A 25,154-nucleotide genomic window follows, 5' to 3' on the forward strand; every position below is an offset into this window, starting at 1 on the left:
GAAAACAATGTGCAGAGGATTCCCTGAAAGCAGGAACTTTCAAATTCACTATATTATTATGTTTGATTTTTCCTGAACAAGCTTCCAGCTGTGCACAGCATTATCACATTTAGCCTCTTCTCCTGAAATTACATTCCAAATAGTCTTGCTAGAAGAAATGACTAGGTGAAAAGAAGCCAGGGCCTGCAGAAGAGGCCACCACCACCACCGGGGAAGGGGCGGGCCTGCTGCTGCTGGGCCTGCTGTTGCTGGGCCTGCTGCTGCTGCCGCCGCTGCCACCACCACCAGGCCTTCCCTGGAGACTTCTGCCTGGCAGACCGCCAGTCCCTGCAGGACCAGGCCCCCAGGTACCGAGCCAGCTGTGCTGCTCCACCTGCCCTCCCTGGAGGGGCTACATAAGCAGGCTGGCTGAGGTGGCCTGGGAGAGCCAGGGCCTGCAGAAGAGACCACCACCACCGGGGAAGAGGCGGGCCTGCTGCTGCTGCTGCTGCTGCTGCTGCCGCCGCCGCCGCCGCCGCCGCCGCCACCACCACCACCACCACCACCACCAGGCCTTCCCTGGAGACTTCTGCCTGGCAGACTGCCAGTCCCTGCAGGACCAGGCCCCCAGGTACCGAGCCAGCTGTGCTGCTCCACCTGCCCTCCCTGGAGGGGCTACATAAGCTGGCTGGCTGAGGTGGCCTGGGAGAGCCAGGGCCTGCAGAAGAGACCACCACCACCGGGGAAGAGGTGGGCCTGCTGCTGCTGACGCTGCCGCTGCCACCACCACCACCACCAGGCCTTCCCTGGAGACTTCTGCCTGGCAGACCACCAGTCCCTGCAGGACCAGGCCCCCAGGTACCGAGCCAGCTGTGCTGCTCCACCTGCCCTCCCTGGAGGGGCTACATAAGCAGGCTGGCTGAGGTGGCCTGGGAGAGCCAGGGCCTGCAGAAGAGACCACCACCACCGGGGAAGAGGTGGGCCTGCTGCTGGGCCTGCTGCTGCTGACGCCGCTGCCACCACCACCACCACCAGGCCTTCCCTGGAGACTTCTGCCTGGCAGACTGCCAGTCCCTGCAGGACCAGGCCCCCAGGTACCGAGCCAGCTGTGCTGCTCCACCTGCCCTCCCTGGAGGGGCTACATAAGCTGGCTGGCTGAGGTGGCCTGGGAGAGCCAGGGCCTGCAGGAGAAGCCACCACCATCACCGGGGAAGAGGCGTGCCTGCTGCTGCTGGGCCTGCGGCGGCGGCTGCTGCCGCTGCCGCTGCTGCTGCTGCCGCTGCCGCTGCTGCTGCTGCCGCCACCACCACCAGCACCACCACCACCACCTGGCCTTCCCTGTGGACTCTGGCCTGGCATTATTTTTAAGGGGATTTTTAATTGTTTTGTGTGTGTGTTTTCTTTTTCTTGGGGGATTTTGTTGTGGTTTTAGGGGTGGGTACCCTGCCTGATAGGCGGGAGCGAGGGGGCATGTGTCCACGTGATGGAGGCAGTGGGGGAGTGTTGGGGGCCAGAAGATACCGAGACTGGGTGGCAGGTGCTGGCGGAGCGCTAGGGGCAGGCCATGCCAGCTAAGGGGAACAAGGGAGAGATGTGTATTATCTGTCCCCTGCTCCGGGCCTGTCCAGAGCCAAAGGATGGCTGGGGGAGGCGTGACCCCATCTTCTGGCCTTTGTTTGCTGCTCTGCAATGCCAGGTCTGTTACCCAGGAAACCTCCCTCATCCATGACATGATCCTGAATGAGGGTGCAGACCTGGCATGTATTACGGAGACCTGGCTGGCCGAGGCTGCTGCTCCAACCCTTGCAGACATGTGTCCAGCTGGATTTTCGTATGCACAGCAGCCGAGGGCTGGGGATCGGGGAGGGGGAGTGGCTGTTATCTACCGAGAGTCCTTGGTCTTCACCAGACCCCCTCTCTGGGAGACCATGGTTGCTGAGTGCATGTACTGGAGGTTGGGCCTGAAGGGCAGTCTGGGGATTCTGCTCGTGTACCGTCCACCCCTCTGCACAACTGACTCCCTGGCCGAGGTGCTTGAGGTGGTCTCTGATGTGCGTGTGCAGTCCCCTAACTTACTGGTGTTGGGGGACTTCAACGTACATTCGGAGGCCATCCTCACAGGAGCACCTCGGGACTTCATGGAGACCATGGCCTCCTGGGAGCTGCACCATATTCTAACTGGGCCCGCCCATGTAGCTGGTCATGCACTAGACCTTGTGTTTGTTTCTGGAGAAGTGGGGAGTGATCTGGAAGTCGGGGGTATATCCACCACCCCCTTGTCATGGTCAGATCACTATCTGGTGACGTTGGACTTCTCGGTTCCACAACCCCTCCGCAGGTGTGGAGGACCCATTAAAATGGTCCGCCCCAGAGGTCTTATGGATCCAAATGGGTTCCTGAACACGCTTGGGGATTCTCTGGGGCACGCCAAAGGCCACTCGGTCGAGACCCTGGTGGGTGGCTGGAATGCCGCAATCACTGGGGCATTAGATCGGGTGGCTCTGAAACGCCCTCTCCCCCCTGAACAGGGCTCAGACTGCAGCATGGTTCAATCCATGGTTACAAGCTCTGAAACAGGAGGTGAGACGGCTAGAGCGCCGGTGGCGGAAGTCTCGCTCCAAAGACGATCAGACACGGGCTAGAGCTGTATCTTCAGCCTATCACGTGGCGGTGAAGGCAGCAAAAAAGGAATATTCTGCTGCCTCCATAGCGTCTGCAGAGTGCTGTCCCAGGAGGCTGTTCCAAGTGGTCCGGAGCCTGGTCAGTCCTGTGGCTCCGGAACCACTGGAGCATTCTAAGGCCTCCTGTGAGGCCTTGGCAAGGCACTTTGCAGATAAAATTGATCAGATTAGGAGTGTTACTCCACACGCTGTGGATACAGTTAGTGAGCAAGAGGCAGCCTGTGGCAAACCGGTTTTGTGGGATCGGTTCCAGCTTCTTCCTCCTGATGAAGTGGACAAGGTGCTTTCATCGGTATGGCCGACCACCTGCTTACTTGATCCTTGCCCATCTTGGCTCATTATGAGCTGCAGAGAGAGACTGGGTGAGGGGATCAAGGCGGTGGTGAATGCCTCCCTTGAGGAGGGAGAGATGCCATCAGCCCTCAAGGAGGCAGTAATAAGACCGCTCTTAAAGAAGCCCTCCTTGGATCCTCAAGTTTTGAACAACTTTCACCCAGTCTCAAATCTGCCATGTTTGGGCAAGGTGATTGAGCGGGTGGTGGCAGTGGAATTGAAGGCACACTTGGAAGAAACTGATTATCTAGACCCATTTCAGTCGGGCTTCAGGCCTGGGCATGGGACAGAAACGGCCTTGGTCGCCTTGGTAGATGATATGAGGAGGGCTCTGGATAGGGGTGAATGCTCCTTCCTTGTTCTCCTCGACCTCTCAGCGGCTTTCGATACCGTTGACCACGGTATCCTCCTGGACCTCCTGGAGGGGTTGGGCATTGGGGACACCATATTGCGGTGGTTCTGGTCCTTCCTCTCTGGCAGGTACCAGAGGGTAGCACTGGGAGAGGAGGTTTCGGACCCGTGGCCACTTGTGGGGTGCCACAGGGTTCCATCCTCTCCCTGATGCTATTTAACATCTATGTGAAGCCGCTGGGGGCTATCATCAGGAGGTTTGGGGTGCAGTGTCATCAATATGCAGATGACATGCAGCTCTACCTCTCGTTCAGATCTTTACCAAGGTTGGCTGTAGAATCCCTGTCCAAATGTCTGGAGACGGTGAGTGGCTGGATGGGGAGGAATAGGCTGAAGCTGAACCCTGACAAGACCAAGGTACTTTTGGTGGGAGACAAGAGGAGGCTGGGGGATGTTGACCTGGTGTTGAATGGGGTACGGCTACCCTTGAAAGACCAGGTCCGCAGCCTGGGGGTCATTTTGGACTCCCAGCTGTCCATGGAGGCTCAGGTGTCAGCTGTGAGCCGGACAGCGCTGTATCAACTCCATCTGATACGGCGGCTGCGCCCCTTCCTTCCCGACCATCTGCTCCCATCGGTAGTACATGCCCTGGTCTCCTCTCGTTTAGACTACTGTAATGCGCTCTATGTGGGGTTACCCTTGAAGATGGTTCAGAAGCTGCAGCTGGTATAGAATGCGGCGGCTCGCCTGATTAAAGGCAGCCGCCGGCGAGATCACATCACTCCAGTGCTGAAGGAGTTGCACTGGTTACCAGTTGTTTTCCAGGCCAAATTCAAGGTGTTGGTTTTGACCTTTAAAACCCTATATGGTTCCGGCCCAGCCTATCTTAAGGAGCGCCTCCAGCAGCACCAGACAGGCCGCTTAACAAGATCAGCCTCGGATGGCCTTCTCTCTGTCCCATCAGCCAGGACAGCTAGACTGGTGGGGACAAGGGAGAGGGCCTTTTCTGTGGTGGCCCCCACTCTGTGGAACTCCCTCCCTAGGGAAGTCCGTCATGCCCCCTCTTTAATGAGCTTCCGTCGTGCATTAAAAATGTTGTTGTTCAGGCAGGCATTTGGGGTGGGTTAGGGTATTTTAGAAAATGTTTTTATTGTAGAATTTTATTGTTTTAAACTGTTTTTATTGTATGTTGTACATCGCCCAGAGTGGCTGGGTGACCAGCCAGATGGGCGATTAATAAATTTAATAATAAATAAATAAATAAAAGCCTTGGAGTCAGACACCATGGGTGGGGTGGTTTTAATGTCCACCCCTTGAACTCCATAGGACACTGCAAGGTTATAATTATGGAAGGTCCAGCTCACCTGCAAACACTGAGTCACACAATAAAGCCCTGGAGCCTCCTGCCAGAATCCCTGGTTTGAGACTCCTGCTGCCTCATACACAGGTTCCTTTGGCATTGTGGGAGCCACTCATTTCTCACTGCTCAAAGTCATTTAGCCAAAGCCACATGGCAGGTAATATCTGCCCTTAAACTCCTGACACCTATACCCTTTTCAGATGTAGGTCCGCTTCTCTGGAACACACATATGGCGGTGGAGGGTGTTACCCCATCCATCCTTCTGTGGGCACATCACCAAATTACCTACACACATATACTGTAGCTCTATTTGTGTAGACACATTGCTGACATATGCAAAATCATGTGTATGGCAAGGTGTGGTGTCTGTCCCAGAAATGTGGAGCCTACACTTCCAGCATTCACTGAATGCGTTCTGGCGGAACCAAACTACTGAAAAGGGCATGGACTTAGTGCCTCAACCAAAGTCATCGATACGTGAATTCTCTTATGTTATCAATTCTCACGTCTAAATGGGATGATTACATGTGCTTTACTTCTTTAATCTAATTGCTGAACCCCTGTTCAGAGTTTGGAAATGAAAGGCAGGATAAACCAGCCAAATGAAGTAATGCTGAAAGGAGACCAAAAGCCACTGGGGTTATTTTTTCTGACCATTTACCATCTTGTTGGTTTGATATAACTCAGATTAAATGAATAAATCTTACCTTATCAAGCAAACACGCCAGTGTATCACCTTTGCAGCACTTGGCATGGACATGTACAATATCTGCAGCAATCTTCTGAACAGTTGCAAAGTCAGCTTTGGGGAACTTCTGGGCCAGCTGACTCATTTTCCTAGAAACAAAGCCAATGAAATATCAGTAGTATTCCAAGACATATTCCAAATAGCACCTAGAATGTATTCCCAGCAGGAATACATTCTAGCAGTATGTATATACTATACATACTGCTAGAATGAATATACGAATACGAATGTATTCCCAGCAGGAATACATTCGAGCAGCAGTATAATCATAATTAGGACTTGACAAGTCTTTATATTTCTAGTCTGTGTCACATCTGCATGTATTGAATCAGAACTTTTTCCATCCCATTTCTGCATTAGTCTAAAAATCTTTAAAAAAGAAAAAAAGAACATCAAATGTAATTTGCATCCAAACACATGCAGTTTTTGTTCTGATCTGAATATTAGTCCAAGAATTGTAAATTAGGTCAGTTAGTAGGGATAGTTAATCAGAGTGCAGGTATAAGGTTAGGGTTAGGGTTATCTAGCCAGCCTAGGTGGGTTTTTTTTAATTGTTGCATTCTACAATGTATGGATTGGCTTTGATGCTTGAATCTTTGGAATGATCACATGTTTTATTTCCATACACGTTTGAGGGGTGCATCTGCCCTCTTCTTGTTGCGCACCATGGTCTAAATAGCAATGGGTGACCCTGCAATGTGGGGGTGGAATACAGGGAGAGTTGCTGCTTTCTCACACACAGTTCTATGAACATCTTCAAATCCAAGTATGCCTTGACTTGAAAGATAGCGCTGTGTAAAGGAGACACTGGGCAGAATATACACATACACTCACAAACGCAGACACACACAGACAAGAACATTTATCACTTGATCATCTAGATAGCTATTTTTTCTCCCCCGCACCCTCCCAAGCAACCAGACTTACATAGCTTTCATGGTATTTCCTCCATACTTTTTCATAATCTTACACTTATGCTTCTGCACAGAAATGTCTCCTGTCAGTTGTTGTGAGATGATCGGGCCCTGTTACCAAAAGGAAAGAAAAGAAAGGAAAATTAGTAGGAAATGTTTTTGATGCATTAGTCCAATATAAAGAGCAGGATGGAAAGGTAAAAAAGCAAATCAAGCATATCCTCATAGTGCCAACAAAATTTGGGGCATGATCCAAATGAAGTTAAAGAACTTGTAAATATCATTGAACTCACAGGTGTAATTCAGGCTCATAGTATTTCACTCCATTGGAGGCAACAGTAGCTAAATTTGTCTAGATAGTCATGCCCATATGCTGCAGCTGTACTTAATAATGCTGCAAAATTTCATAATTAGTCCACTCATAATTGGTCAGACCTCATGCATTTGTAATGCTCATTTATTTACAAGCCTTGACCAGCAGTTAATGAATTCACTATTCAGTTCAGAATTGATCACAGGCTTCTGAGCCTTTGTCTAAACAATGTCATTTCTCTGCATGCCTTGGATTAGTTGGATCCCTTTCCTTGCCTAATCCAGTGCTGCTGCTTCTGTCCTTGCTGCTACTGCTCACGATCCATGAGAAGGAGGACCCAGCAGCAACCTCCCCATTTTTAGTCATCCTACAGTCTCCTTGGCAGCTTCCCTTGTTGTCACCATCGCCACTGCCACTGCTGCTCTGACTCTGAGGAGGCAATACAGAAATTTCCCTACAGCTCCTAAGGTTAGGGATGGCACGGGTGCCCGATTCCTGCCCACCACCCCCTAGTCCCACTCGCTGAGCCCCTGCCCCTGCTTGCCCCCTGCCTACCCTCAGAGGATAGCCCGCACTCACCCTGACGGCCTCGTTGAGCTCCGCGGTTGCCATCTTCTGAGAAATAAAATGGTGATCGCGAAAATGCACATTTTTGCAGATGCACATTTTTGCAGATGCACATTTTTGTGCATATGCAAATATGCACATTTTGTGATCGCCATTTTATTTTTCAAAAAATGCCTACTGTGGAGCTCGGCGAGGCTGCCAGGGTGAGTGCGGGCTGCTTGTAAAATGTGGGAGGGGTTCAAGTGCGGTCCGGGGACTGGTGGGCAGGGGCTGGGTGGGCACCCAGATAACTCAGATGAGGGTGGGTTGGCAAATCCCTACCAAAGACGCACTTTGACCTTGCACATATGCAAAGCTCATTTGCATGGAACGAGAGTTCACTTTGGCAGAAAACTCTCATCTGAGCCTACATCTGTGAGTTCATTATTTTCTGAGTAAATAACAAACTCATTCAGGGTAAGTTCTCTTGTCACTAGTTGTACTGCACTTCATATACTGAAAAATTGTCCTGGAAGTGTACATTTTTAACATGCTAATTTTAGGGGGGGGGGAAAGTGTCTTGCTGTAAGTCAACAAGTTGCCTAGGATGGCCAGATGGCATAAGAAACCTCAGCAGTCCTTTGGGGACAGTAGCATTTCCAGGTGTGCTAGTGAAGGGGATCCAAAGAAAATCCACAATTCCTAGAAATGTTATGGAAGATACTGGGGTATATGATTCCCAGATTCAACCTGTTCTAAGAGTTGTGGCTCATCCTTGGCCACATAACATATCTTAAGGAGCACCTCCAGCAACACCAGACAGGCCGCTTAACAAGATCAGCCTCAGATGGCCTGCTCTCTGTCTCATCAGCCAGGACAGCTAGACTGGTGGGGATGAGGGAGAGGGCCTTCTCTGTGGTGGCCCACACTCTGTGGAACTCCCTCCCTAGGGAACTCCACCATGCCCCCTCTTTAATGAGCTTCCACCACGCATTAAAAACATGGTTGTTCAGGCAGGCATGTGGGGTGGGTTTGGGTTAGGGCATTTTAGGAAATGTTTTTATTGTAGAATTTTATTGTTTTAAACTGTTTTATTATATACTTTGTACATCGCCCAGAGTGGCTGGGTGACCAGCCAGATGGGTGATTAATACATTTAATAAATAAATAAATAAATAAATAAATAAATAAATAAAATGAAATCCTGTTTATAAAGCAGCTTCCTACGAATCTAGCTGAGGTGGATTCTATGAGGTAAGCCTCCCCATAGAAAATATCAAGGCCTGGTTTGAATGATAGTGAAATACCTTTTCCCTGAAGCAGGTGTTCTTGTCAGCTGCCTGGCAGCACGTTTCCAGTACATTCTCAAACCCATGACTTGCTTTATGGATTGTGACAAAATGTGCAAAAGGATGCCTTCTGGCAGTCTCATAGAGGAAACTATTGGGGGGAAAAAAGAGTTATTTGTCTTTACCTGTGCTGTACTTTCATACAGCAAACTATTGGGTCTTTTTAAAGAGAGCTGCTTTCATCAGGAAGCATGCATGAGAACAATCACTGAGCCAGGTTAACTCAAAGCAGGGAAAGGACGCATAGATTCAATTTCCAAGAAAACAGACTGAGGTTGTGCACAGTGAAGCTGCTTAAATACCACTGGCTTCAGGGCAGTAGATTTGACAGTATCTGCATTGGTACCATTCCCCATCATGCCATTTAATAGTGAACTCAAGCATTGAGTTCAGATGGCTGTGTAGCCAAAATGGGGCCAATGAGAAACAAGGGGGGGGTATAGTATGCTTGGGAGAACCCCAGGGTTTGCAGGGGCTCAATGTGGGACAAAAGAAGGTGAGGATATACTGCTGGACACATGGGTGAAACACAGAACAGGAGCACTCTTGTTAGAAAGTGAGGATAGACTACCACACTTTGTTTTTATTCATTTATTTATTGCATTTATATCCTGCTTTTTTTCTTCTTGCAAGGAACCCAAGGTGGCTTACATTATCCTCCTCCTTCTCTCCATTTTATCCTCACAACAACAACCCTGTGAGGTAGGTTGGGCTGAGAGTCTGTGACTGGCCCAAAGTCATCCAGTGAGCTTCCATGGCCAAATGGGGACTGGACCCCGGATCTTCCGACTCCCAGTCCAACACTCTCACCACTACACTGCACTGGTTCTTTGTGGCAGGTCTCACTTGATATCTGACAGCTGACATGAAGTAGCAGTCAGTATTCACAATCATTTGATAGATGACATGCAACACAAACTCAGATATAATTCTTCAAAAAAGAAAAGAAAAGAAAAACAACAACACTGAATCAATTGACTTACTGGCCCAAAACTTGGAATTTGTTATCATGATATTGTTTGCAGCCCTCCTCCATATCTGGATGTTGGAAGGGTGGAATGAATCCTGGAGTTGCATTTTTATGGGATAGAAAACAATCATTTCTTTCCTCATCAACTTTACCACAGCATTCAGTAAGTCCGTATTTCTCAGTTAAGCCTTGTTCATGACAAATTTCATCCAGGAAAATGGTACCCTGGTAGACAGAAGCAAAATATTGCTTTAATTTGTTAGACATATTTATTTATTTATTTACAATATTTATATACCACTCCTCATCAAAAGATTTTGGAGTGGTGAGCAGCAAAGATAAAAGAATAACATGCCATGTTGAAACAGTTAAGACAGCAATCCTGTGGCCATTAGACACTGTCTAGCGGGCCATAGGATATGCTCATTTCCGGGAAATGACCTCGGAGCCTGTGCTCCGAATTTGGTTCTTGGAAACCCGACTGCCCGACTTGTGCGTGCTGCCTCAGAGGCAGTGTGGAGAAGCCCCATCCTCTGTGCTCAGAAGAGGAATGCAGAGCAACTGAAAAGGGGTGGGTCTGGGGGGCTTTCTGAGGCAGGGAGAGCGGAGCTGCATGTACAACACATCCTATGTGTCGTACAGCAGCATCCTCTCCTGGTTGCCCCCCCACCTCTAGACAGCCGAGAACAGCTGTCTAGCGAAAAAGGGCAAGGCAGGAAAGATGCAGAGGGAATAATCCCCCCATGCCTCTCCTGCCTTGCTTTGGATAGGTGGCCGCCTCTGAGGTCGGAGGCAGCCGCCTATCTAGTTAGGATTGCACCTTAAAACATTTTTAAAAAAACATGTTCAGATAAGGCCAAATTTAATAACCTGCTGTGGCTGGTCGCTCAGGGAAGGTTGCACATATATTTTTGGACATTTCCAATGTCCAATAACTTATAAACTGGTATAAACTGCTAGAGCCCTAACATATAGCTCTTTCTTTTCATGGATTTTTGTTGTTTATGACTGTTGCATGTTTACTTCCCTAGTCATAATTGTAAAAGACAAATGCATGTACTCTCACTTTGTACAGCCGCAGCAAACTGTGAATTCACTGGATTTTAACCTGCCCTGGAGGAGTGTCCATGATTTCAGACCCATGTATGGCATCCATTTTAAATTGCAGGATGTCTGAAAGGGAGCCAAGATACAGCTGAAAGAACCAGATTCTTCCCAAAAGACACAGTGCCAGAAGCATTGGTTGTATCACTTAAAAGACATTTGGGGAAGGTGTGTTGAAAAATGCAGGGAATGAGGCAACACAGATCACACTTGGGCTAGATCCAGGGCATCTCTACATTAAAGAAGAAGGAAAAAAAGCACTCCCACCGGGCTTCTCAGTTGTGGAGCATTTTCACGTTTACCATGGGCTCCTTCAGATGGCAACCAATGGCGACCACATGATTGCCATGAGGAGAAGTTTTCAATTCTCAACACCTCAATAGTCCTCAATAAAACACTGCCATTGAGTGGGCTGCTCAATAGCGCAAGCCAACTTCACACACACAGGAAAATGTGTGAAAAAATTAAATACTCCATTATCTCCAGATCTTTTTAAATTGAAATAACTGGGAAATGCCACTGGATGTGGCCTGGACATTGATGGCATCGTTGAAAAGACCCACAAACTTCCATGAGTAACCAATCTTGATCTCATGATATTAGCCTCATGTGAAGAAGCCCCTACACTAGTGCTTTTTATTGGTATTGAAGTGTTCTGATAACTGTTGGAGCACATTATGTATTGCATATACTTAGGGATGTACGAAAGTCACTTACCTTTTCACGGATGTGATTTGTGGGGGGGGAGGTGCTCCGTCCCTTCCCCCGGAATCCTCGACAGGGGGGGAGGCAATCCGGTCCTCCCCCCCGGAACCCTGCCCTGCCCTGCCGGCTCCGCTCTGTGGCGGCTCTGCCATTTGCGTCCAGCCAGGCTGCCATGGTACTTACGTAGCCTATCATGGCAGCCCCCCCACCAAAAAAAAACAGCATACACAAATGGCAGCGGCTACAGTGGCCGCCATTTGCGTTCCATATTTTTCGCTGTTTTAGCCTACGTAAATATTTACGTAGGCTATTATGCCAAATAAAGGGGAACGCAAATAGCATAGTGGGTGCTATTTCCGTTCCTTTTTTCCCCTGCCGTAATAGCTTACATAAATATTTATGTAGGCTAAAATGGCGAAAAAAAGGGAACGCAAATGGCAGCCACCGTAGCAGCTGCCATTTGCGTACGCTTTTTTTTTTTTTGGCTTGCCGTGATAGGCTATGTAAATACTTATGTAGCCTATCATGGCAAACAGTAGGATGCATATGGCGGCCACGGCAGCTGGTTGAAAGACCAGCCGCCGCCACCGCCGGAGCTGCCGCCGGAGCCGCCGCTGCCGGAACATCCGCCCCAGGTAAGCTTCATCCCAGGGGGGATTCCACGGGGGGGGGCGGGGGGGGAGGCCGTTCCGCCATGGGTTTCGGGGGGCCGAATGCCAGTGCATTCGGCTTCACTGAAATCCATGGCGGAATTCTCCGCTATCCCTACATATACTGCTTTTCTAGCATTATTTCCCACTTCTTATTCAGTATCATCCAAAATCTGCAGCAGGTGTCATTGTGTATGCCTCGAGGTATAAATGCTCAAGAAGGATATAGCGTCGCCATAATAGGATCGTATCGATATGACACAAGGAGTTGATCTGGCCCTGGAGAATGGTTATCTACACTCAGCCAGCTGTCCTGTCTATGAAACTGGGGCTGAGATAGACAATTCAGCACAGCAGATGACTCTAAACCCTGCTTTATCCTTAAGGCACCTGGCTGGGACCAAATCTTTAATTAATGTGGGAGAACTAGATCAGTTTCCTGGATTCTTAGAACTTTCTTTTCCACAAGTGATTACAGATTTGCCCATTCCTACTTGGTGGTTTGCAATGAATATGGACTTGAGCACGCTCCAGGAGAGAGTGTAGGACAGGAAGGCCTGGCGTGCTATGGTCCATGGGGTCACAAAGAGTCGGACACGACTGAACGACTGAATAACAACAACTTGGTGGTTACACATTGTCATAAAAATCACACTTTCATTCATAAAGTGTTTTGCTATGTTTTGTTGTCAGAATAAGCTGTTAAGTTAAATCCTTCCTAGTTTATTTCTAGATAACTATGCAAGACTGAACAGCTCAATCCTATACATGTCTATGCAGAAATAAGTCCCATAGATGGGTAAATGGGTATAGGATTGCAGCCTGATATGCCCGGGGCCCACACAATTGGTCTCCGTAGACCAAATGCAATTCCCTATGCACTGGCCTCTCATCAAATCAATTTTAGACATTGTTACAGCCACTAATAATAAACAGAGTAATGGGTGCATTATGCTTATGCTTTATTTGATTATTGCAATCATGTCCAAAGGGCAAACAAGCAAGATTCAGATTAAACTATGCTTTGTGTATCACCATCACATGGTGGAAGCACAAAATATCAATGGACACATTACTTGATGAGGTGTTCCTTAAGCTCCTTCACAGGTTAAAGGATGGTGCATGATAATCATTCAAAAGTAAATAATTCTGGGTTGAATGTGTCTTATACTCAAGTTAGTTTCCATAGGATATTCAGTATTCTTTATTATACTGTTTATGGCAGAATATTGCAGCCTCATAGGCTGCAGCCTCAAGATTCATTGAATCATAGAATAGTAGGGTTGGAAGGGGCCTACAAGACCATTGAGTCCAACCCCCTGCTGAGTGCAGGAATCCAAGTCAGAGCATCCCTGACAGATGGCTGTCCAGCCTCATCTTGAATGCCTCCATTGTGGGAGAGCCCACCACCTCCCTAGGTAATGGGTTCCATTGTCGTATTGCTCTAACAGTCAGCAATTTTCTCCTGATGTTCAGCAGGAATCTGGCTTCCTGTAACTTGAGCCCACTATTCCATGTCCTGTATTCTGGGATGATCAAGAAGAGATCCTGGCCTTCCTCTCTGTCACAGACAGAGCTCTGTCACAGAACCTTTCAAGTACTTGAAGAGCGCTATCCTATCTCCCCTCAGTTTTCTCTTCTCAAGGCTAAACATGCTCAGTTCTTTCAGTCTCTCTTCATAGGGCTTTGTATCCAGTCCCCTGATCAGCTTAGTTGCTCTCCTCTGAACCCTCTCCAGCTTGTCTGCATCCTTCTTAAAGTGCAGTGCCCAGAACTGGACACAGTACTCCAGATGAGGCCTAACCAGTGCTGAGTAGAGGGGATTGAATATGTTGATTCATAGCCATCAACAGAAGGGTAGTTGCTGCCTCACAATAATGTTCTTTATTTTTTCATGTTTTGATCTAGTAAGCCAAATGGAGATTCCTAAAGCAAATTGCCTACCTTTCTTGCTTTCACAAGCTTTGACCCACCAAACTAAAGGTAACTCACCACTCATTTATGTCTTACTTTCCAGAGGCTTCATAAACGTTCTCCTCTGATACTTTACTTTCAGCTTGGTGGGTCCCGCGGTGTGCAGACCCACTCTGTTTCATTAGGTATGGTATTTTAGATGCTTCTACAGAATATTGCTGAACCTCTCCCTTGAACTTTGAAATCCTGAAAATATAACTCTTTTGGAATCTAAACTTTGAGCATCTCTACCCCAGCCAAAAATCCCGCATTTAAAATGAGGCTTTCTGCTGCTGTTTTAAATGCAGGATCACAATGGACTCCCTTTACATGGACTCCCTTCACATGCACTTCCTCCCCCTCCGCTTTTCCCCTTATCTGACTCTTCCGTATGTTTCATTATACAGCCACTAGATGGTGCCGTGGTCTAGCTCCTCTTATTGTGGGTTTTCCTGTATTCACAAGGGAACTCAAGGCGAACTCAAGTGCTGTTATTTTATTTATTTATTTATTTATTTATTTCATTTCTATACTGCCCAACAGCTGAAGCTCTCTGGGCAGTTCACAATAATTTAAACCAAAGAGCACACAGTAAAATAATACAAAACATATAAAACATTAAAACCACAGTAAACAATACAACCAGAATAAAACCGGAATAAAACCTAGCAGCAATGCAGGGATCTAAAATACAGACTTAAAGTGCAGCATAGCTAAAAGTTTGAAGAGCTAAAATGTTAAAATGCCTGGGAAAATAAAAACCTAGTGCTGGAAAAAATACAATGTAGGTGCCAGGCGAACTTCACTAGGGAGCTCATTCCACAGCTGGGGTGCCACAGCAGAGAAAGCCCTCCTAGTAGCCACCCGCCTCACTTCCTTTGGCAGGGGCTCACGGAGAAGTAGGGATGTACAAAACATTTACCTGGTTTCGTCCAGGGACATTCGCGATGGGGGGGAGGTGCTCCGTCCCTTCCCCCAAAATCCTTAACAGCGGGGAAGCGATCCGTTCCTCCCCCCGGAATCCTGCCTGGCCAGCTGCACTCTGTGGCAGCACTGAGGAGGCGCTGGCCAGCACTGTCGGCAGCCGGAGTTCCGGCCACGGACGGGCTGCTCCAGACACGGGCTCCTCCAGTACTGGCCGCCATTTGCGTCCAGCAAAGCTGCCGTGATAGGCTACATAAGTATATACGTAGCCTATAATGGCAAGCCCCAAAACCCCCCAAAACCCAAAACAGCATACACAAATGGCGGCGGCTACAGCAGCCGCCATTTGCGTTCCCTATTTTTAGCTGTTTTAGCCTATGTAAATATTTACATAGGCTATTACAGCAAAAAAAAAGGGGGAATGCAAATAGCGTAGTGGGTGCCATTTGCGTTCTTTTCCCCCCCGCCGTTTTAGCCTACGTAAATATTTACATAAGCTATTACGGTGAAAAAAAAAGGAACGCAAATAGCGCCCACTATGCTCTTTGCATTCCCCTTTTTTTTCGCCATAATATCTTATGTAAATATTTACGTAGGCTAAAACAGTGAAAAAAGGGAAACGCAAATGGCAGCCACTGTAGCCGCCGCCATTTGCGTATGCTGTTTTTTTTTTAGCTTTCCGTGATAGACTACCTAAATACTTACGTAGCCTATCACGGCAAAGAGCAGGACGCAAATGGCAGCTGTGGCAGCCAGTCGAAAGACCAGCCGCCGCCACCGGAGCCACTGCTGCCACTGCCTCTGCTGGAGCTCCAGGTAAGTTTCGTTCTGGGGCTATTCCGCGAGGTGGCGGGGGGTGGGAGGCCGTTCCGCCACGGGTTTCAGGGGGCCGAATGCCAGTGCAATCGGCCTCACTGAAATCTGTGGCGGAATTCTCCGCCATCCCTATGGAGAAAGGCCTCTGAAGATGATCTTAAGGTCCAGGCAGACACATATGGGAGGAGGCGATCCTTCAGATAACCTGGCCCCAAGCCATTAAAGGCTTTGATTGTTAACACCAGGACTTTGAATCGGGCCCGGAAATGGACTGGCAGCCAGTGCAGCTGGAAAAGTACTGGCATAATATGAGCTCATTGGCCAGTCCCTGTTAACAGTCTTGCTGCCCCATTTTGGACCAGCTGAAGTTTCCGGACCATTTTCGAAGGCAGCCCCATGTATAACACATTGCAGTAATCCAGATGAGAAGTTATCAGAGCATGGATAACTGTAGCTAGGCTATCTCTGTTCAGATAAGGGCGTAGTTGGTATACCAGCCTAAGCTGATAAAAAGTGCTCCATGCCACTGAGTTCACCTGTGCCTCAAGGCAAGTGACAGTTCTGGCACAGGTGAACTCAGTGGCACGGAGCCCTAATTTGATAGCTCATTATCTCCAATCTTTAAAAAAAAAAAACAGATTACAGGTCATTTTGTGTGGGAGATGCCCTGGAGGTTGACAACATCACCTAAGGGCCCGCAATCTTCCATGAGTAACCAATGTCAATAGCAGCATAAAAGCTCTGTGTGAAGAAGTCCTTTGTGTGACAATGAATTTATACCATTTCTGTCATCTAAATGTGGAAATGCATGTCCTCCAAGGCAGACAAGTCAACAGGCACTACGTGCTGAACAATGTGTGAGAAACAAAGTTTCTCATTACACTGGAGTTAGCATGAGCTATGAAGCACCATTCAGGAAAAGCTGTGTGCATTTGCTGATCCCCCATGTGGTGATTCTTCAGAAGCACTTCTATGTCTGGTCAACTTGCTCATTGACAACACTGAATGTCTATTATAATATAAACCATTCACGAAGCAACCTTATGAGCCAAACACAGAGAGCTGTAATGGTGGAGCCCTTCTTCCCTCCTAAACACCACCAGTCTTTTGCAAGCAGGGTGGGGAAGAGCAGTGGAGGCTATTTTTGCCTCTCTGCCATCCCTTCCAGCAATTTTCATTAAATGGGCCTCTGAGACCATCTAATGTAATTTCTCTACAGGCAGCAGGCCTTTGGATCTGGTGTATCCATGTCCTTTTACCTCCCCATCCACTGGCACACCCCTGACACCCTCCTGCCCTTCATTCCCAAGGTCAGAGTTCTGACCTTGGGAACTGGAGCCACCAGGGAGCTTTCTGCTTCGGCTGGGAGGGGCTTGTGGGGTGGAAAGGAGAGCAGTCGCGGCTTCTCCTCTGAGGCTGAAGCTCTGTCTCTAGTCTCAGTGGAGGTGATCCGCTTTATCTTATGGACCCTCAGATGCTGTCGGGCAGCCATAGGATTGCTGTGTTAACAGTTCAATCTATGTACCAACATCACAAATCATTTTGTTTCAAAAAGGAAGAATAGGGGTGGGGAGGGGGTGACCTTCTGTCCTGTGCTGATAACTCTTCTTCATGTATTATGTGGCAAATAGATAGTAAAACACTTAAACAAATACTCTTAAACACACTGCTTTTTTGGAATTTAATCTTGAATATGTCCAAGAAGAGGAGTGTAAATCTTTCTTTGAATCTTATCCCCTGCTGTCCTCCAAAATCTTTGCTGTCCTCACCCGACTGGAATCAGAAATGTTACTCCTGGGTAGTGGGTGGCAAGCACTGGTATAAGATTTTGGAAACCTTACAATATGCACTTTTACCTATGCTCTCCAAAATCCATATTTTAACCTGTGTCTTTTTACAACCCTATATGCTATACAGACCTTCATCTGATCCAAGAAGACATGATCTGTGATATTAAAACAGATGTCTCCTCTGTTTAGAGTATTGCATCTTTACATAGATTGGTTTCTATAAATTGCTGTTTGCCTTCTGTTTGTTGGTCTAGACTATGCAATGCATCAATATTTCTAAGTATGTTCTCCAGATCTTGCTCTCAAAGACTCACCAAAGGCTTTGCACATTCCGGGTCTGACTGTTCATCAGCAGTACATTTCTTTGCAAGCTCTACAACATCATCCTCCAATTTGTTCACCTCCTGGAATGTGGATTGCTGCAGAAGCTGAGAGTACAGGACCAAGATTCTGGAAAAGAGCATAAAAGCCAATTCTGTATATAGCTATACACTATACAAATCCCCAGGGCAAGTGCATTCTTAGGGGTGGGGTATGTCCCTGACCATTTGCGAGAATGTGTGTTTGGCAGGAAAGGGAATGTATACTGAAGGAAATGCTTCGAAGCTTAACTCTCGTAAGGTGAGAAATATTAAAGGGAAAAATGGGCCTTATGAGATAATATTAAAGAAGCTGGAAGGAGAATTCTAAATAGGACTTGAATTGTGATAGACTTTATAAAGAGTTGGAGTCATTTATGTCGCCACAACCGTAACTATCAGCTGTTAGTGGGTTACTCTAAGGGTTTCTCCACACGAGGCTTATATCGTGCAATCAAGTTTGGTTGTTTACAGAAAATTTCAGGTCCTTTACACAATGTTGTCAACCTCCAGGATGTCTCCCATGCTTTTTGAGCTTCATCCCCCTTTCAAAAAGATCAGAGATAAAGCGGTAAGGGATGTTATTGCCAAATATCAGCAGTGTGAAATGGTGGAGTTGCACTAAAATACAGCCACTACATGGTGCTGTATAACTGGAACATATAGAACTCGGCTGAGAAAGGAAGTTTTCAGTTCAAATAATGTACCTGCCATGTCAAGGAGCCCATTGTAATCCCACAAAGAATCTGTAAGCAGAAAGCCCCAGTAAAGTTGTGGGATTTTAGCCTGGTGTAGAAATGCCCAAAGCTAGGAGTGTTGAGTTGAACGCCTTTCAGCCTGAGGGTCAAATTTAATATTGGAGAAGCTTCCAGTGATGGGTAGGGCAGCAGACCAAAGGAGCTGGGGCAAAGGCAAAAGGGTGTGGGGCAAATATCAAAACTATGAGTATATTTTAGCTTAAAGCTTTGAGATGATGGCTGGCAGCTGAAGTTTTTATAAGATAATCTGGTAAATAATTAGAACTCTTCAAAAACTTGTTTCCTGATCAGCTGGGAATAACATTTCTAGCTAATCATTTTTTTAAAAATATATATTTTATTTATTTTAAACATTTCTTGGCTGCCTTTCAGGGCAGAAGCCCTCCCAAGGTGGCTCACATCAATAAAATATATAAAAACAGTTACAATATTAAAAGTAATTAAAACATAAACACAATAAAAGAGCTATCAAAGCAACAATAAAAGCTGACAATAAAATCAACAACAACAGCAAGAACAGCAGTCATATCAAGAGAAGGCCATGGTAAAATAATATGTTTTCAAGTCCTTCCTAAAAGTCTGCAATGACAGAGCATGGTGGACCTCTGATGGCAACTTGTTCCAAAGTTGTGGGGCCACTGCAGGGAAGGCCCTATAAAAAAAAGCTTCTTTTTAAAGTTTTTATTATCAACTAATTTAACCCATGGTGCAGCTAGGGGTAGACCATGGGGCAATGGTCCAGGGCTCTAGAACACAGAGGGCCCCCAAATGACTAACAGAAGAAAGGAAGGCAATGAGGGCAGCAGGAGCAAACTCTGTTTTATTCCTTACTTATGATGGTGCTATGATATTGATTATTAGTTGACAAAATAGGAAATGATTATATGACTGAGAGTAACATAGTATGTTTGCTTTTGTTTTAATTAGGGTTAACAGAGTGTTGTTATTTTCATTGCTCTAACATATCAGGAATGTAGAAGACACTGTAAAGAATGGAATAGCAGTTGGGGGGTTGGAAGGTGAAGAGAAATACTGGTTGTGTGCTTCACAACTGAATTAATACACATGACCATCTAAATGCCCCTCCTAAACCCATTAAGTCCACCATCTAAAACTACCTAGCGGCATCACTGAATTTAATCAGTTCATCAACTAAACATGGAAAGTTAATGTTTACCACTGTGTCTGGAATCATTTGATGGCCATACAATAGCATAAAACTTCATAAAAATTTGTCATTGCAAGTCCAAACTATAACCATACTGGAGTTCATAAGCTCTGTATCTAAACTAACACCCCTCTTTCTTTTTGGATGAGGCCACCAGAGATAATTTTGAGCAAAAACATTCTGAAAAGACTTACATTCTTTCAAAATCCCCATTTGACCGTTCAAAGGCTTGTTTGATGGTGTCGTGTTCTGTAAAGAAGATTGTGATTAAGTTTTCAATCAATTTTTCTCATGACATTTATACGTCTACAAGCTTTTGTTACAGCACAATTCTGTGCATGTCTATCCATAAGTAAGCTCCATTGAGCTCAGACCTGTGTAAGTGGGCATTGAAGCCTTAGTGAATTCAAAAGAGAAAGCAATGGAGTTGATGGAACATGCATTCCTCCTGACTCCTGAAGTACCAGTTATAACCACTGGTGTTGACCACAAGTGGTCCACGTATGTTTCAGGCATCTGCCTGAACAAATGTGGGGTTGTGTTATCTTCAGCAGCATCACATTGGAAGTGATCATGCCTCACTGACTGCACACAAGAAATAGTCAGCTGAATTCAAATTGAAATCTAATTATGATATTGTGAATGGTGCGAAGATGCTCCTTAAATTGACACCAGGATTGCGTTATTACAACCTGGTTTCCTGCAGTTGTGTTGAACTGCAATTCCCATCATCCCCAGCCAGCATGGCCATTGGCCATGCAAGGTAAATTTGGGTCCAAAGTAAATGGACTAAAAGAAGGCAATACAGATTTAACAAAACAAAACAAAACAAAACAAAACAACACCTCTTAAATATAATAGACAAGTTCCTCAATTGATTGGATAACTAAAAAGACAAAAGGTTCAGAATTAAATGACATAAGCATTCAAATGTACCACCTGTAAAATGAGTCAGTGCACAACACTCTGTATGAAATACACATGTTCTGTGCAACTTTGAGGGGTCTCGTAAGGTTGTATGGATGAGGATCAATTAAATATGGCCCTAAAAATGCCATCAGCTTCACTTTGACCCACTAGCCAGAAGTATATTCACCCGTTTCTACTTCACACTGTGAAACTTAGCAGTGTTCACTGAATTTGATAGGCGGCGGCAATGCGGGCTGGTGCAAGTTCTTCCACCACCCAAAGCAGGAGAGCACAATTGCACTACCATGTCATCTCCCATAGCCACCATGTTTCCTGCCATCCCCTGCCATCCTCACCTGCATCGTCTCTCCTCCCCATGACCCACCCACACCATGCCCATGCCTCCCATCACCCCTACCCTCCCTCTGACCACCCACCAACCCACCCCCTGCCTGCCTGCTTTGCAGATCATCAACTCCTTCCCCTTCCCTTCCACGGCCATCATCGACTGCCTTCTGGCTTGCTCTCTGGGTGATCCAGAGGGTGAGCAACCTCTCTGAACAGCCACATTAGACAGAAAAAAGGAGCTGGAGTGGCTCTTCTGAGAGATTTTGAGTCCCAAATGCTGGGCTCTGAGCAGCATCCTGATGTCCTAGGAGATCACCTATACATGCAATGCTGTAATGTCAGGATGGCATGGGTAACTTCTACTAGACAATACAAATGGAATGAAGTAGACACATTTTTGAAGTCAATCATCTAGTTCTATGCAATGGCGCAAGACACTGGGAAGCTGTCTAGTGCAATACCTACTGAAGTGAATCAGGCTTGTGCAGGAAAACTTCCCTATAAGCTGAACCGCTTGTCTTTGTTTCAAAATACCATTAGAAAAGCCCCACAATCTGACCAGTGCATACAAATTGTTTCAGAGCAATTATATGGAAAGATCAGAATTAGAGTTCAATCCCATACACGTTTAGACAAAAGAAACAAACAAGACATTCATCCTGCAACCCACAGTTTTATTTATTTATTTATTTATTTATTTAATTAATTAATTTCTATACTGCCCCAATAGCCGAAGCTCTCTGGGCGGTTCACAAAATTTAAAGCCAAAGAGCACACAATAAAAACAATATATAAAACATTAAAACCACAGTAGCTGGGAAAGATTGAAGGCAAAAGGAAAAGGGGACGGCAGAGGATGAGATGGCTAGATAGCATCACCGATGCAATGAATATGAACTTGAGCACACTCCGGGAGAGAGCGAAGGACAGGAAGGCCTAGCGTGCTATGGTCCATGGGGTCATGAAGAGTCGGACATGACTTAACGACTGAACAACAACAATAACAATACAATGAGAATAAAATCAGAATAAAACCTAGCAGCATTGCAGGAGTTTAAAATACAGATTTAAAGCAGCAAAGCTAAAAGTCTAGAAAGCTAAAATGCTAAAATGCCTGGGAAAATAAAAAGGTCTTCAGCTGGTGCTGGAAAGAATACAATGTAGATGCCAGGCGAACCTCACTAGGGAGCTCATTCCACAGCTGGGGTGCCACAGCAGAAAAGGCCCTCCTCCTAGTAGCCACCCGCCTCACTTCCTTTGGCAGGGGCTCATGGACAAGGGGTGCTGAGGATGATCTTAAGGTCCGGGCAGGCACATATGGGAGGAGGCGATCCTTCAGGTAACCTGGCCCCAAGCCGTTAAGGGCTTTGAATGTTAACACCAGCACTTTGAATCGGGCCCGGAAATGGACTGGAAGCCAGTGCAGCTGGAAAAGTACTGGCGTAATATGAGCTCGCAGGCCAGTCCCTGTTAACAATCTTGCTGCCCTATTTTGGACCAGCTGAAGTTTCCGGACCGTTTTCAAAGGCAGCCCCACGTATAACGCATTGCAGTAATCCAGACGAGAAGTTATCAGAGCATGGATAACTGTAGCTAGGCTATCTCTGTCCAGATAAGGGCGTAGTTGGTATACCAGCCTAAGCTGATAAAAAGTGCTCCGTGCCACTGAGTTCACCTGTGCCTCAAGTGACAGTTCTGGATCCAAGAGCACCCCCAAACTACGAACCTGATCCTTTGGGGGAGTGCAACCCCCTCCAAAACAGGTTGAATACCACCTAGCCAGGCAGATGAACCACCCACTAACAGTACCTCCATCTTGTCTGGACTGAGCTTCAGTTTATTGGCCCTCATCCAGTCCATTACTGTGCCCAGGCACTGATTCAGAACAGCCACTGCCTCACCTGGGTTGGATGAAAAAGAGAGGTAGAGCTGGGTATCATCTGCATATTGAGGGCACCTCAGCCCACACCTCCGGATAACCTCCCCCAGCGGTTTCATGTAGATATTAAACAGCATGGGGGATAAAATAGAGCTTTGTGGAACCACATGGCATAATTGCCATGGCACAGAGCAATAATCCCCCAGCACCACCTTCTGGAATCGGCCATCCCCTGCAGTGCAGTGCCTCCAACTCCCAACCCAGACAACCTATCCAGAAGGATACCATGGTTGATGGTATTGAAAGCTATTGGCTTGGGAATGCTGGGAGTTGTGGGACAGTTTTCTGTCTAAACCTGCATAGGATTGCACCTTTAGGGCACAATCCTACAGCCACTAGTTAGAGGCTAGACAGCCATAGGATTGGTTGGTTCCCGGAGAACCGCCTCCCCACTGCCTCACAGGTCGTGTGGATCATCCCTGCACTCTGTGCTCATAAAAGCAGTGTGAAGTGGGGGGAAAGGGGGCATTCCCGGGGGTGGGATGGGGAGGGGTGTTCTTAAGTGCTGATATGACACTTCCTTTGTGTCGTCCGGCCTCCCCACCCCATGCTTCAATGGTCCGCAGCTAGACAGCCAAAATTGGCTGTCTAGCCACAAATGCAGAGTGGCTGGAGCACAGAGGAGATGATCCCCTCTGCACTTCTCCATCCATGCATTAGATAGGCAGTCGCCTCCTAGTTTGGAGTTGGCTGCCTATCACATAGGATTGCTCCCTCCGTGTATTATTATTATTATTATTATTATTATTATTATTATTATTATTATTATTATTTTCCACCCAAAGTACTCTTGGAAGTTCACAAAAATTAAAAACTATATAATATAAAAACATTAACATATGAAATTTAAAAAAATTGAAACTGCTAAAAACAGTTACTATGGGATAGTGGGACTAAGGGTGTACGGATTCCCCACTGTCCATTCTGGTGGGGAATCCATGGGGGGGGAGGCAATCCATTCCTCCCTGCCTCCCAGAATCCTCCATGAGGATTCCACGGAGCTGCACTGGCTATAGGGCTGCTTACCTTGCTGGCCAGAGCCATTTGCCTCCTCCACGCCAATTGCCATTTCTTTTTAAAAAAAGAAAGAAATGGCAATTGGCAGGATGTGCGCATAGACTTATATGCAAATACAGCCGTGAATCTTGTGTGTAAGCCTATGGACACATAGACTTATACAAAAGATTCACGGCTCTATTTTGCATATAAGTCTATGGGCACATCCTGCCGATTGTTTTAAAAAAAGAAAGAAATGGCGATCAGCATGGAGGAGGCTTCGGCTCTGGTGGAAGAAGCATCTGACAGCTGTTCCACCTCCAATCCTCCTGGAGCAGAGGTAAGTGGTGCCAAACCACCATGGATTCCTGAGGCCAGATTCCAAAGAATCCGGCCTCATCTGAATCTGTGGCATATTATTATTTTGAGACTATGATTAGTAATATTCCTGGCTGGTTGATTTTAGCTTTATCATTATATGTTAGCTGAAAATAGGGATGTTGGAAAATTCCGCCATGGGTTCCAGTGAGGCCGGATTCTAAAGTTGCATTTTTTTATACGCCAAAAAACTTATACGCCCCGGAATCCATAGCGGAACGGCCTCCCGTGCCCCCGCAAAATCCCCCTACGACGGAACTTACCTGGGGCGGATGCGGCGGTGGCAGCAGCTGGTCTCCTGGCCGGCTGCGGCCAGGCTGCTGCGGCCGCCATTTCATTTGTGTCTTTGCAGCCGTGATAGGCTATGTAAGTATTTATGTAGCCTATCATGGTAAAAGCAGCCATGCAAATGGCATAGCAGCTGCCATTTGCGTGGCTGCCTTTACCATGATAGGCTATGTAAGTATTTGAGTTACCTTTGAATCTGAGGTGGATTTCTCTAACATTCCTAAGTGGAACCTGGTAAAATAACTGACATTCCCATCATATGGACTCAAATGCCTGGGAGTACAGCACAGTCATAACTGGGCACTGAAAAGATGCAAATGTTGGTGACAGGCAGGCCTCAGTATGGAGATCACAGTTGGGAGGCTACCACCAAGAAGGCCCTCTCCTTTGTTGCTACCCTGGAGGAGGCACTCAGAGGATGAGCTGAGATGTTGACTGTAGTGTCTGGATAGGTTCAGACTGGGAGAGGCACTCCATAAGGTACTGCAGTCCTGAGCTATGTAAGGCTGTACAGGTTTAAAAAAT

At 46.7% G+C, this 25,154-nt stretch overlaps 1 protein-coding gene across 1 annotated transcript in view; it reads right to left on the reverse strand.

Annotated features, from left to right (window-relative positions):
- LOC146341310 (alpha-fetoprotein-like) overlaps positions 1 to 25,154 on the reverse strand; it is a 47,776-nt gene that overhangs the window by 21,438 nt on the left and 1,184 nt on the right. Inside the window, exons 2-7 of the mRNA XM_084807189.1 lie at positions 19,966 to 20,020; positions 17,801 to 17,936; positions 9,558 to 9,769; positions 8,533 to 8,665; positions 6,380 to 6,477; positions 5,412 to 5,541 (exon numbers count right to left, since the gene is read on the reverse strand). Coding sequence (XP_084663315.1) covers positions 5,412 to 5,541; positions 6,380 to 6,477; positions 8,533 to 8,665; positions 9,558 to 9,769; positions 17,801 to 17,936; positions 19,966 to 20,020 — 764 coding nt within the window. The remainder of the gene's footprint in view (positions 1 to 5,411; positions 5,542 to 6,379; positions 6,478 to 8,532; positions 8,666 to 9,557; positions 9,770 to 17,800; positions 17,937 to 19,965; positions 20,021 to 25,154) is intronic.

Source organism: Heloderma suspectum, chromosome 6 (genome assembly GCF_057233095.1).
Source record: "Heloderma suspectum isolate Gila_16-S chromosome 6, 16-S_ref, whole genome shotgun sequence".
NCBI classification, from domain to species: Eukaryota; Metazoa; Chordata; class Lepidosauria; order Squamata; family Helodermatidae; genus Heloderma; species Heloderma suspectum.